This window comes from Drosophila teissieri, chromosome 3L, assembly GCF_016746235.2.
Source record: "Drosophila teissieri strain GT53w chromosome 3L, Prin_Dtei_1.1, whole genome shotgun sequence".
Lineage (NCBI taxonomy): Eukaryota > Metazoa > Arthropoda > Insecta > Diptera > Drosophilidae > Drosophila > Drosophila teissieri.
Window position 1 is genome coordinate 2,970,665 of NC_053031.1, and position 12,876 is coordinate 2,983,540.

Genomic DNA, 12,876 nt, shown 5'->3' on the forward strand with positions numbered 1-12,876 from the left:
CCTGCCATCCTTGGAATATATAATTCAGTGCCACAGCCACTCGGTTGTTGTCTTCCCTTTTTTGTTTTGTTTGATTGCATTTCAATTTGCAGGGTCTTCCTTTTCGATTTTCCACCCACGCGGAAATTAAGCTGCAATCGAATGGACGCAGAATACACAATTGTTTTTTTTTTATAAATAACAATTTACCACAGTTCGTGCCTAGATCTGATTTGCATATATTTCCATTTTTGCACAGGAAGTAAGGTAGTTTAAATACAGAACATTGTAATAGTTGTAATCAAAATATGACAGCTTTTTATTGTTAAACCAATGAATATTTAAGGGCTACTAAATTCTATTAAGAATTAACAAGGAAGATTGTGTCGTATAAATATTTAAACTACAGTGTTCTATTGCGCAGTCGACTTCATTTCAATTGAATGCTAAATGCTCTTTTTTGCAGCCATATAAATTCCATTACAACTCGCATTTAAACAAATCGTTCGGCCATTCAAAAACCAGCCGCAATAACAATTTTCGAAAATGGCCCCCACAAAAAGAAACAAACTTTGTCCGAACTCCCGTAAATCCGTCCTTCTGCCTTTTGGCTTCCACTCAATTGAACATTTTCGGCACAGCCAAATGAAAATCGCTTCAAAAATGTTCGCAATTGCAATGCCCAATGCCATTGGGATTCGTTTACAAACGGATTCCCCATTCACATGTCCGCTGATATTGCGAAATCCTTACTGCGGCACAAGGTTGACGTCACGTCCGTATTTTGCATGAAATTAAGTGCAGATATGGGGGAAAATATTGCAAAAATAATTCGAAATATTTTGAGTGATCAGCGAAGAGCCGCAAATAAATAACAACAGCATGACGCAGGCTTATGGATGTATTTTTTCATTCGTTGGTGACGCAAATAGTGGTACGTTCTCTGCTATTTTTAGCGAAGGGTCCGGCGCCTGTTTTCATAATTTATGTGAACTTGATTTATTTGTGCGCATTTCCGCTCATTTTGATTCCATTACGATTGGCGGAACGCGCTGCTCCCCCCAACCCGACTATTCCCATTCCCCCCCATAAACTTCATCCTGATTAATGGCCGTCAGCACGACATGTGAAAAGTGTTGCCTACTTCTAGGGACCTGTTAATTGCCGCCCATAAAATTGGCCAAAACGCGCGGCGACACGCGAACTAACTGCTGCTCCTGCGTCCTGTGTCCTGCGAGGGGAGGAAATCAAACAATTCAATCTGCTCGCAATTGCCGAAAGCAGGATGAAGGCCAAGTGCTGTGGACTATGGACTCTGGACGTGGCCTAACAATGAGCACAAGCACAAGGAGCATATACAGTCCTTCCACTTTTGGGCTCACTCAGCCAGGGAAAATTAAATTTACAACGAACAACATCAGTTACATGTCGTCATGGCGGCACTGTAGCCCAGGGGCCAGGAGCAGGAATCTGCAGGAATTAGGGGTCAGGGGTCAGGGAATCCGGTGACTGAAACTTACACTTTAAAAAACAAATAGCCCCTGAATTTAATGCCATTCAATTAGGATGTATGGCTTGCAAGAAGCATGTAACAATATACATGCTTGCTTTTTTTTTATAGCTGTCTGCAAATGCGTTGAGTTTTATGTTCTTATGTTATTTTTAAAGCATATGTGTGCATATTTTTCAAGTGCAGAAAATGAGGACGATAGGCAGGAGTTCACATGTCGGCGCCGTTTCCTTTGGGAGGTCCTGGGACCTGGCGCGTTGGCTTTATAGCAATTTAATGTGTTCTTGTAGCCGTTGTTCCACTCTTGTGAAAAATGATTTCGCTTTTCGCTCCACGCCAAAGCCGAAAAAAGCATATCAAACAGAGAAAAAAGAAAACGAAGCTAGCAATTTGTCTGCCCTTCTAGGAAAATCATCACAATGGCGGTTGCTTAGTGGGCGGATTCGCAGACTTGGCTTTCCCAAAAGTTAAGGAATTTCGCGTGCATTTCCATACAAGCGTGCTATTACACACATTTAGTAATTGGGATAGCCATTATATGTATATATTTTTTTTTTGTTTTGCGGCTTGATTTTGAGAAGGCGTTTCGCCACATGGTAGCAGTCATTACTTTATTTTCGTGGCAACCTAAACGGTTTGGGTTTATCTTGGCATTGGTTTGCTGAGGGTCTTTAAGTTATATTTAAATGGAGGTATAACTATAGTAACATTCAATATCACACTTTAATAAAGCAACTAAGATTTATAGATGCCCACGTTAACCAACATTTCTCCAGCATTCACCATATACATATATGTATGCATGCCACACTTGAAACCACACCCAAAGATATCAATAAACCTTGTGGCCAGCAGCTATTGATTGCTGGTGACATTGAACCTTGACATTGCTGCCTGGGAAAAGGATTCCCCAGCGTTTGTTCCTGTGGCATATTAATTACGCTGCTGGCCATCGCTCGTGGCTGGTCATAAATTAATGGCTCGGGTTCAGTGTCCCTAAAATTGCAGCAATTATCTGCATTATTTTCTTTCGGGGCATGCCAGGCAATTATGAAAATTAACATGTTTGTGCATAATGGCACACAAGAGCCGCCAACTGTGGCAGCACAAAGCTTTTACATATTCAACAGCCTACAACATTTTCAAGACCTCATAGAGTGGGTGGATTCCTGTGTATTTCCCTGTTATTTGCGTGTGGGTCTCGACTTAATCTGCTTGCCTTATTTGTCATGCACGTCCAGGTTGGTGAATTAAATTTGAATTTCCGCCGACAGCCTGCGGGGAAGCAAGTCGGGAAAAACAAGAGCGAATTTCCCAGACTTTTCACAGCGTGTCGTCCTTGTTTCCCAGCTTCTTCTTCTTTGCTTAGTTTTACTTTTTTAATCTGCCTGCAATGTGCACTAGACTACCATCATGTTTATTTAAATATCTTTAAGGTAGCACAAACTCCAACACCTTGACCAACTCATTCCCTGTCTACAGTGCAGCCTCCCCAACAGCGAGGCCTGAGTTATTGCCTCCATTTCCTGGGGCTGTCAACGCGGCAATTTGAGAGCCATCTCCGTTCTCCATGGCCATGTCAATGATTTGCTCGACTGGAATGCGGCATTTATGCTGAGCCATCTATGCAAATCACTGTCCGCCCGAAGGTCGACCAAACCCAGACCCAAACCAATACCCAAACCCATTTGCCATTGCAATCATGAGGCAAATGGAATTTGCCAGTTAACTCTTCCATCTGGTCACCTCTGGCTGTTGCCTGATTTTTACGCAGTTGCCAACCCGTCGAAAGCGACTTATTCGCCACACCTTTCAGGTGCAGAAAGTGACGTGGTGGGTCAAAGGCTCCTGCGGGTACTCCAAACGGTCACTGTTCCCAGGTGATTCGGAGTATGCAAACGGCTTACTTAAATTACGAGGCTAAGAAAGAAATGAAAATGCGCATAAAATTTTTATACTTTGTCGAATTTCACGAGCGTTCCCCCCACCCCGACGATTCATCTTTGCATTTTGCACTCGACGTTTGCGGAGTAAAATTCACTGGCCCTCAATTCCTCAAATTAAGTAAAGTGGATAGGGGAATCCCCTTTTCCATTTAAATTTGCATAAGAGGCATCGACGGATGCGGATGGGTTGCAGTGTAATTGGGCGAAGTGAAATTGCGTTAATATTTAACAAGCCAGCGAAAGTGCAAAAGCGAAGCGCATTAAATGGAGAAAAGGGATACGGAAACGTCGTCCTTTGGGGCAAAGTGCGAAATTATGCGGAATTCAGGGCGATCTGCAAAACCCTTTCCTTTGCGAACACTACCCTCGAATGCTAAATGTTAGCCGTAAGGTCAGCCTAATGTGAAATTTGAGCCGTGAAAGTGAAATGTTTGACCCCAAAGAGCGGCGGAGATTTTAAGTGGTAATTTAATTTCCCATTATTGTCGTTATGGTAATTCCATGAAATCATGACAATTCGAAATTTCATGTCCGACATGTGATTGCAATGTGATTATCGAAAATTTAATTAAAAATGTTACATGTGCTGAAAAGTTATGTTTATTATTATCAAATTAAGAAACTGCTCTTAAAATTTACTTTAAATGACATCAAATGTATAAATTAATACAGCAATTATTGTGTAATAAAATATAGTTATTATACATAATTAACATAAAAATCGGAATATATTCTTTTTATCGTAAATTTCAAACACATACGATATGTGTATTTTTTGGCGCCATAGCAGACACCGTAAAATACCGAAAAGTACCGTACTGCAACTATCGATAACCGCGATCAGCTGTGATCATCGATGGCGAACAGCTGAGTGGCTCGCGAATTTTCAACTTGTTGTTGCACTTTCTGTTTTGGACTTTGAAACGTCGCCTCTCGAGTTTAAACAACAATAGTTACCCAATTTGGAAAGCCATCGAGTGGAGAGCCATGTTCCGGACCCGGGTGCACCGCAATCTGTCGTGGATCTCGACGAATTCGTCGAGGACAACGACCACTCATGGCCAGCACTACCAGTACCTGCAGTGTTCCAAGCTGCCAACGCTGTACTTCCAGCGCTCCTTGCCGCGATTGCCCATTCCGCTGCTGGAGAACAGCTGTCGGCGTTTCCTGGAGGCCACCAAACCACTACTTTCGCCAGCGGAGCAGGCGCAGACCCAGCAAACAGTGGAGCAGTTCCGCCAGGGAATCGGCATGGAGCTACACGCCAAACTCAAGAGCCATGATGCGGAGAACAAGCACACCAGCTACATTTCGGAGCCCTGGTTCGACATGTATCTGGCCGATCGAGCACCGCTGCCCCTCAACTATAATCCGCTGCTAGTGATGAAGAGCGACACGCGGCCGGAGTACCAGCAACAGGTGGTGAGGGCTACCAATCTGATCATCAGCTCGCTGCGCTTCTGGCGATCTCTGCAGGCGGATCTGCTGGAGCCGGAGGTGTACCACATGAACGCCAAGAAGAGCGACACGGCTAGCTACCGCCGGTGGATGAAGGTGGCTCCCAAGGCATTTGCCACCTACGCCTCGTACGCCTTCAAGGCCTTCCCGCTGGACATGAGCCAGTACAACCGTCTGTTTGGCACCTCCAGGATTCCGAGGATTGGCAAGGACGAGCTGATTCACTCGCCGGACGCCAAGCACGTTCTGGTAATGCGTCGCGGTCACATGTACGCCGTGAATGTGCTGGACTCGAGTGGCTACATCGAGAGTCCCAGTGTGATTCTGGGCAGACTAAGGGCTGTGCTCAAGCTGGATGCCGATCGGGAGGCAGCCAGTGTGCCTCTTGGTGTTCTCACCTCCGGACAACGCGATGAGTGGGCTAAAACCAGACAGCAGTTTGTCAGCAACTCCAAGAACGCCGATCTTCTGGAGAAAGAAGTGGATGCGGCTCTGTTCTGCGTTTGTCTGGATGGCGATGAGGATGGAGTGTTTGACGAAAACCGGCAAGAGCCGCTTCTCAAGCATCTGCTGGCGGGAAAAGCGCAGAATCGGTAGGCAGTCGAGATTAAGTGAAGCCTTCCTGATTCACTAAAGCATTTTGTTTCGTTACAGTTGGTTCGACAAATCCATTTCCCTGCTAATAAGTGCGGATGGCACCACGGCTATAAATTTCGAGCACTCGTGGGGCGATGGAGTGGCTGTGCTTCGCTACTTTAACGAGCTATACAAGGACACTTTGAAGCAGCCGTTTGTATCCACAGAGACAGTGCACACTCCCGCCGAAGGCGATTTCAGCAACGTGCGACCCATCAACTTCGAGATCGACGATGCGACCAAGTCGGCCGTTTCGGAGGCTTATAATAAAAACGCCAGCATTGTGGATAATCTGGACATGAATGTGCTGAAGTACCCACATATCAACAAGCCCACATGCAAGCAGTATAGCCTCAGTCCCGACTCCATCATTCAGCTGTCCTTCCAGCTGGCTTATCGCCAAGCCTACCGAGGCTACGTGGGCAGCTACGAGTCCTGCAGCACCTCCGCCTTCCGACACGGACGCACCGAAACGATGCGACCATGCACAAATGCCACGCGGGACTTTTGTGAGGCTATCCTGCAGCCGGAGAAGAGCAAGCCCAGCGCCGGAGAGCTGCGAACGATGATCGATAACTGCAGTAAGGTGCATGGCCAGTTAACCAAGGAGGCGGCCATGGGTCAGGGCTTCGATCGGCATCTCTTTGCCCTCCGGCACACGGCCCAAAATGAGGGAATACCCACTCCCGATCTCTATGAGACTGAGGCTTACAAGCGCATTAATAACAACATCATTAGTACCTCAACGCTGGGATCAGATGCCCTGCTAGCGGGTTCCTTTGGTCCGGTGGTCAGGAATGGCTTCGGAATCGGGTAAGTCGACTGCCTGTCGAGATTGGGTGTTTGCCCATACAAAAGCAGCTTCCAATTTTCAAGTTGCCCTCGCCAAATTGTTCAATAGCTGACAGTTGATAACCCATTACTCTTTCAGCTACTCGATTCAGAACGATTTTGCCGGCGCCATTGTCACCACGTACAAAAACCAGGCCGACGGGAAGGTGTTCATAGACAGTCTGGAATCGGCATTTGATAAAATTTGCGCTGTAATCCAGCAGAGCAGCGGTAGCAAGAAGTAGGAGAAAACCATGAGGAGTCCACGGCCCCGACCCCAATGAATATGGCTTTAACGTAACAGGGAGATTTATTTTGATGCTTTTACACTGTATCCCATGTGTCTGAATTGCAATATCTTATTCCTAGCTCTACAATTTATAGATTATACACTGAAAACATTCTACCCCATTGAAAGCATCTGTGTCTGTGCTTCTATCCCCGCTGCTTTAATGGTTTTTGCGGCTGATGGGATAATAAATTGGCTAACATATTGTAAGGATGCGGCTGGCTTGACATTTTGAATTGAATACGAGAAATAATTTACGTTTTAAAACAAAGAAGGAAACTGCTTTAAAGCTAAGAAATCCAGCTAAATGAGCTGGTTTAAAAAGTTTATATTGAAATTGGATTTCCTTACAAGCCCATGAATATGGAGTAATGATAAACGACCTAAAATAAAATCGAATGAGTGTAGTTCAAAGCATTTAAGATTCTTTAAGCAAAACAAAAACATGTTTTTTGGATCCCTTGTTTTTCTAGGCAAAATCAACACACAGAACCAAATATGGCACGAACCCTTTTGGGTTGGTTTAACTATTGAGTCTCCTTTTAAGCATGCGTTCACTTTGACCTTTCATTGTCACTTAACTTGAACAAGATGTGCCCACGCACACCCTGTTCCCAACTTGTTTATCCCCGAAGTAAATGGGGGAAAACCCTTGCATTAAGCAGTTTCTGATTAAAGGTTTCACGCACGCTGACCCAGAAAACTTGGCCGCCAACCCTTCGGGCCAAGTTGTGGCCTTTCGATTTGTGTCAGCCGCACACGTCAATCGCGAACTTCGCCTAAACATGGCCAAAACTTTATCAAAACGTTGCCTGTGGGCTGGGATGTGCGGAATGGGGATGTCGCTAAATGTGCTGACATTATCAGTTGATTTATTGTCAAATTTTGTGCCAACCGGCGTGGCGTTGTAAAAATTAATTAACTTGCTCGCCGAGTCTTCCTGATACGCACCCGATTCCGCCTTAATGGGCGGCATTAAAAATTAAAAAGGAGACATTGCCGCAGCGGAGAGGTCATTAAAGCCAAGTAGACTCTTCTGCCACTGGCGGACAATTAAAAACATATTAAACTGACGTGCTGGAAAGGCTGTGCATGTGGATGTGGGAGTGGATGTGGATGCGCAGTCTGTGTGTGCGAGGATGTGGGTTGATGATAAATGTGCGGTCGCCAGGATTTAATATTGCGCATACGCCGCCGACGCCGACGACGCCCGGCAGCTCATTAAATTATTCAAAAATGGGACTCCACTCCGAGTGTCCGTCCAGCTGGCTACCTAGTTGTGGCATTATACGTATCCCAGTACATCATCCTGTAGGTCCATTGTGCTGCGGCATGCGACATGTGGCTGCGACAAAATGTCCTGACGTGAAGCGCCTGCTGATGAGTTCCACGCTCAGAACGCCGTTTAAATTTCCACAATTTTTTTTTAATCAAAATTGCGCTGAAAGTCGGAGGTCCGAGACAGGCCACTACGGTAATCAATAATTGTGCTCCTAATTGAATATTAATATTTAATTTTCGCTTTCTCGCTGTGTTAAAGTACGCATCATTAGGCATCCGGGCATCTGTTGCCAAACTTTCCCTGGGCAAGGGCTATCCGCAAATTGATTTATGGCCGGGTGGTGGAAACCCCGCTGGATTTTAGCACTTGTCTTTTGTTCGTGGCTGGCAGCTTCAATTTGCGGCAGCAACAATATTTGTTCGACCACAGCAACCGCACGACCGCAGGGCTGTTAGCAACTTCTCAGTGACCCAAAGCATCGACCACAGTGCGTATGCGTAATCTTGGCCAACCAATTGCCGCATGTTAATGCACTTGGGCCAAAGACAAGCCGCACCTCCCCACCACGGGCTAATGAGCAATTAATATGGAAATCAGTTTTGGCCATTACAAGGTGCCCAACCAATTATGTTGCGAATTGGTCCGTATTAATGGCCACGACATGTGGCAACGTGTCGGGAAATTACAACTGCCCGCTGGTCATACGGTCTTCCGGGGTTATCGGGATTTTATGCTCCCATTTGTGTTGAGTTACTAGAGTCCTTTGACACAGGTGTGTGCGCTGTATCCAGTTGGCTTTTGCCATGACTACAATTAAGCTGACAGTCAATTGGTAAAGGTTACCAGAATACTTATAAGAATACTTATATGTACTGCGGCAGACAGCAGTAGTTAATATAAATGTTAAAATAATTACCAGTTATTCTCGCCCTTATTTTCAATAAAGGATTACACGCTGTGGAATATTAAAGTGTCAGCTACTGAAAACGACAGCTTAAGCCCAGCCACAACTTTTGAAGGCAAGAGTCCTTGTGTAATTAACACCACATTTATGAGCAATTCATGGAAAATGTCCGCACAGGTGGCTGGAAAAGCACTTGAAACTCAATTCGAGCAGCTCGTGCTTGTGTTTAGCATTCCACTTAATTGGTGTTGCCGCAGGACTTTTGGTGAGACATGAGCACAAACAATAAGCTGGCCCTTTAAATGCCAAAAGCAAAGTGGAATCATCATTTATAATTGCCGACAATTATTTACAGAATTAACAAATAGTCAATGAGCCAGCAGCGGAAACGAAAACCAAAGAATAATTAGCAAAACAAAAGTGGGGGAAAATAAATTTCTTTTGAGAAAAACTAAAACGCGAAATGCGCCAAAATGAGATAAAACTATTTGAGTTCGTTTTCTGGCGATTGATTCACTTTCCGATGGTTGGATGCCAGCCAGTTTTTCCGAGAGAGGAAAACAACAAATTCAACTTGAGGTGGTCGGAAATTGGGACCATTTGTTTATAAACATTTTGGTAAACAAAGGCAATTTAAAAAAGCCGAAAAAAAGATAAAACCAAATAAATGTGGGAAATGTGGAAACATTCAAACGTATGGCAGCTACTTAGAATATATATGTGGCAAAAATCAAAAGGAAATTTTAATGTTTATCAAATTAGCAGGTATTTAATGGCATTGAAAAGCAAACACAATTAAAATGGAAATTGCATAGTAATTAAAAGGATATTGTTGTTGAATGTACGAACTCTAGGTGAACATGATTATAATTATAATGGGATGTGTGGCATTTATTAAAGAACAATAAAATACAAAACAAATTCACAAAGTCGGCAACATTTGAGTATAAACAAGCCGTTTGGCGACATGTGGCCAAGACACTTGTTGTGTGCGCTGTTGCGGGATAAATGCAAATGTTTAGGGACACGGCCAACGGCGCGTATGAGTCATTTTTAATTAAGATGTCAGTCACACAATGGTCCTTAGGCTCGTGCCCTATCTGCCTGGCAACTGGAGCATGTATCTACCGCATCCTGGACGATTAACTCTATGCAGCCACGTGGCAGCCAAAAGGGCCAAGTCAATTAACTTGGGCCACAAAGCCGGCCATTGTTGCGCAACTCGAGTCAAGACGTCAGACTCGAGTCAATTGTGCCTCGTCACACATGTGGCATACTTGTTTACATTTCCACATGCCCGATGCCGCAGTTTTATTATCATCGTGCGCTCATCACTCAGTGAAACTTGAATTCTCCTCGCTGGAGCCAAGGAAGCGGAAGCCACACACTCAAGGATGTGCTCCACCTTCTCTCTCTCTCTCTCGTGGAGGTTAATTCAATTTACTGCCTCGTATGCCTCAAATTTTTGTGATTGTCTCGGCACACACACGTCCAATTGGGGCAGCCATTCGGAAATGCAATTTACCACCAAACGCGAAAAAGTTTTGAATACTTCGGCCCACCCCGAAACACCCGCGCAATGGCGCCAAAAAGTTTCACAATTCACTGAGGCGAAAATGCTCAGAGCTCAACGCTCCAGCCGGAAGGATCTGGCTCATAGAGTATTCATGACATTTAAGTTGCCATTTGCGTATGCCCGCACCCTGTAATTTAAAGCTTTGCGTGGCATTTCAGATACTTTGGCAATGCCAAAAAATATTTAATACGAGTTTATTATTTATGCTGTTCAATAAAACTCACATTAAAACTGGAAAGCTTCATGTAATAAATATATTTAAAAGCTTAGTTTATATTTATGAAGTATTATAATTTGTCCTTTTAAAGCTCCGGTTCATTGCGTTGACAACAAAATAGTTTACGCAATACTACTAGCTTGACAGCACATCTCTGTTCATCCCAGATTTCCGCTCAAGCTATATATTGTTTCTTGTATCCGAGACCACAGCAAACCAGCGCCAACTTCAAAGCAACATTTGATTTATGGACAATGGAAATGTCTGAGCCCGAGAGCAGACGACAGCCAAATGGGAGTTGGCTTGGAGCAGAAGTTATGATGGCCCGAAGCGACTCCACCATTTCCCCCTCAAGTGCGTAACTTTCCATTTGGAGCCCGGGTATATAGAGAAAATGTTTGCAATAACATCTAGTTAATTATTTACATTCCAATCATTTCCCTTAATACTGTGCTGAAAAAAGTCAAAAATATTTGTATGCAGATATATGTTTAAATATAAGGTTACGTATTAAATGATGAGATTCGATATTTTTCCGCAGTGTATGCGGCTGAGTTGCACGTAGAACGCTCACATTCTCGTTGGCTTGCCAACATTACGGCCGATGAATGGAAGGGGGCGTGGTCCGGGGGGCAGTGGGCACTAGGCCGGCGAATAAACAAAAAACACATTGACCTCGCCCAAGAATATTGCAAGCCATGCAATAATTCTGCTCCTGGCCTTTATGAGGCAGTTGTGTTTCGTCTGGCCGGGATTTCATTACTCCAGCGTATCCTTTACAGAAGGGAAAGCCTGGGAAAGGCACCCTCGAAAAACTAACCAAACGTACGGAAGTCACATTTTCTCGAAGGTAGGAGGAGAATGGGTGGGTGTGTATCTGGGTCAAGTGTCTCGTATTTCATTGTAGTAATTACATTTTGCTTTGCCTCTGGCTGCGTTTTACCCAGAGATCTGGAATTTCAAACGTTTTGGCCTTGTCAAGCTGGGAAAATGTGATTTTGCCATCGCTCAGCGCAATGGAAATGCAGTTGACGGGGAAAATATCGATGGCGGTGGTGATTGCGGGGATGGGTGCCAATGGGAATTGATTTTACAACCGCGGCGACCGAAATCCGCAAACATTTTCGCATCGAAGTCACAATTGCCACACGCTCGTGCCGCGAGTATATTGACCTTCGGTCCGAAGGACCCTCCTACTCTGGCCACGTCACCATCGACTGGCGTTGCTGGCTTTGCTGGCCAAGAAAATAGGGACTAGCATGTTTTCGCCATAAAGCAGCAAAGCGGTTATTCCTGTTCGCCATCAACATTCAACCAAACCCCCCCGCTTCGTCATCAAGAGTTCTGCCATTGTTGTCGCCTCAGCTCGCTGGCAAGTGATGTGTGCAAAGTGGAGATGACGCATACGCCCCGTTCGCCGCTCGCACAACAAGGCCAGCTGCAGCTAAATGTTGCAGGCATTTAACCGTTTAATTTGAAGGCAGTGTGTAACCCGTTTTGGAGAACGGAAAATTCAACTTAAGGAAAGCTAATCCAGGCCTTCAACTCAAATTTGTACACAGCAGGAAAACGGGATCATAAGTTAGGTATTCTTTCGTCAATTTTAAAGTAAATTGTAAATTGGCCTATGATTTACAGCTACAGTGAAATTATGCTTCAGTTTGTATTGTTTATTAAACTAATAAAGCCTCTATAATTAATTATTAATGATTAATATTTATTAAACCCCGCGAAATTCAGTCGCTTGTATCTCACATTGCTAAATGTTTTACTTTTTTCCCTTGTGTAGCCTATTTTTAGAAGGCAGTCGGTGTGGAAGAGCCTTATCCTGGCAGCCGGAATACTAGGCAATTTGCATAAATTTAACATGAATCAATGCTGCTGCGGGGTGGGGGGAAAAGCGGAACGGAGCCGAAGGAAAAGCGGACGGGAAAGCCAGGCGGGGGAGCCATAAAACAGCGAGAGTAGGGAAATGCGTGAGCGAACAATGAATGAATGATTCAAACACACACAGAGTGCACATACATACATACTATACACAGCTACATAGGCAGTTATGAGAGGGCGTGAATGGCCTACGCCTAAATAAATCAATAGGGAAACCAGCCACAGCGCGTAAATTAAGCCGAGGAAAATTGAAGGAAAATTGCAGTGCGCCACATAAAAGCAGCCAGCCATTTGCAGAGCCATCGAAAATTTATGCAGATGCGATGAGGTATCCCTAATCTCCGTGTAATGCCAGCTAATT

The 12,876-nt window shown here is 44.5% G+C and overlaps 1 protein-coding gene across 1 annotated transcript; it reads left to right on the forward strand.

Moving 5' to 3' along the window:
* The first annotated feature begins 4,316 nt into the window (after positions 1–4,316).
* On the forward strand, positions 4,317–7,056 carry LOC122616194 (carnitine O-palmitoyltransferase 2, mitochondrial). Its single transcript, XM_043791554.1, has 3 exons — positions 4,317–5,486; positions 5,548–6,342; positions 6,461–7,056. The coding sequence occupies exons 1-3, from the start codon at positions 4,423–4,425 to the stop codon at positions 6,603–6,605; spliced, it is 2,004 nt and encodes a 667-aa protein (XP_043647489.1). The 5' UTR covers positions 4,317–4,422; the 3' UTR covers positions 6,606–7,056.
* The last annotated feature ends 5,820 nt before the right edge of the window (positions 7,057–12,876 follow it).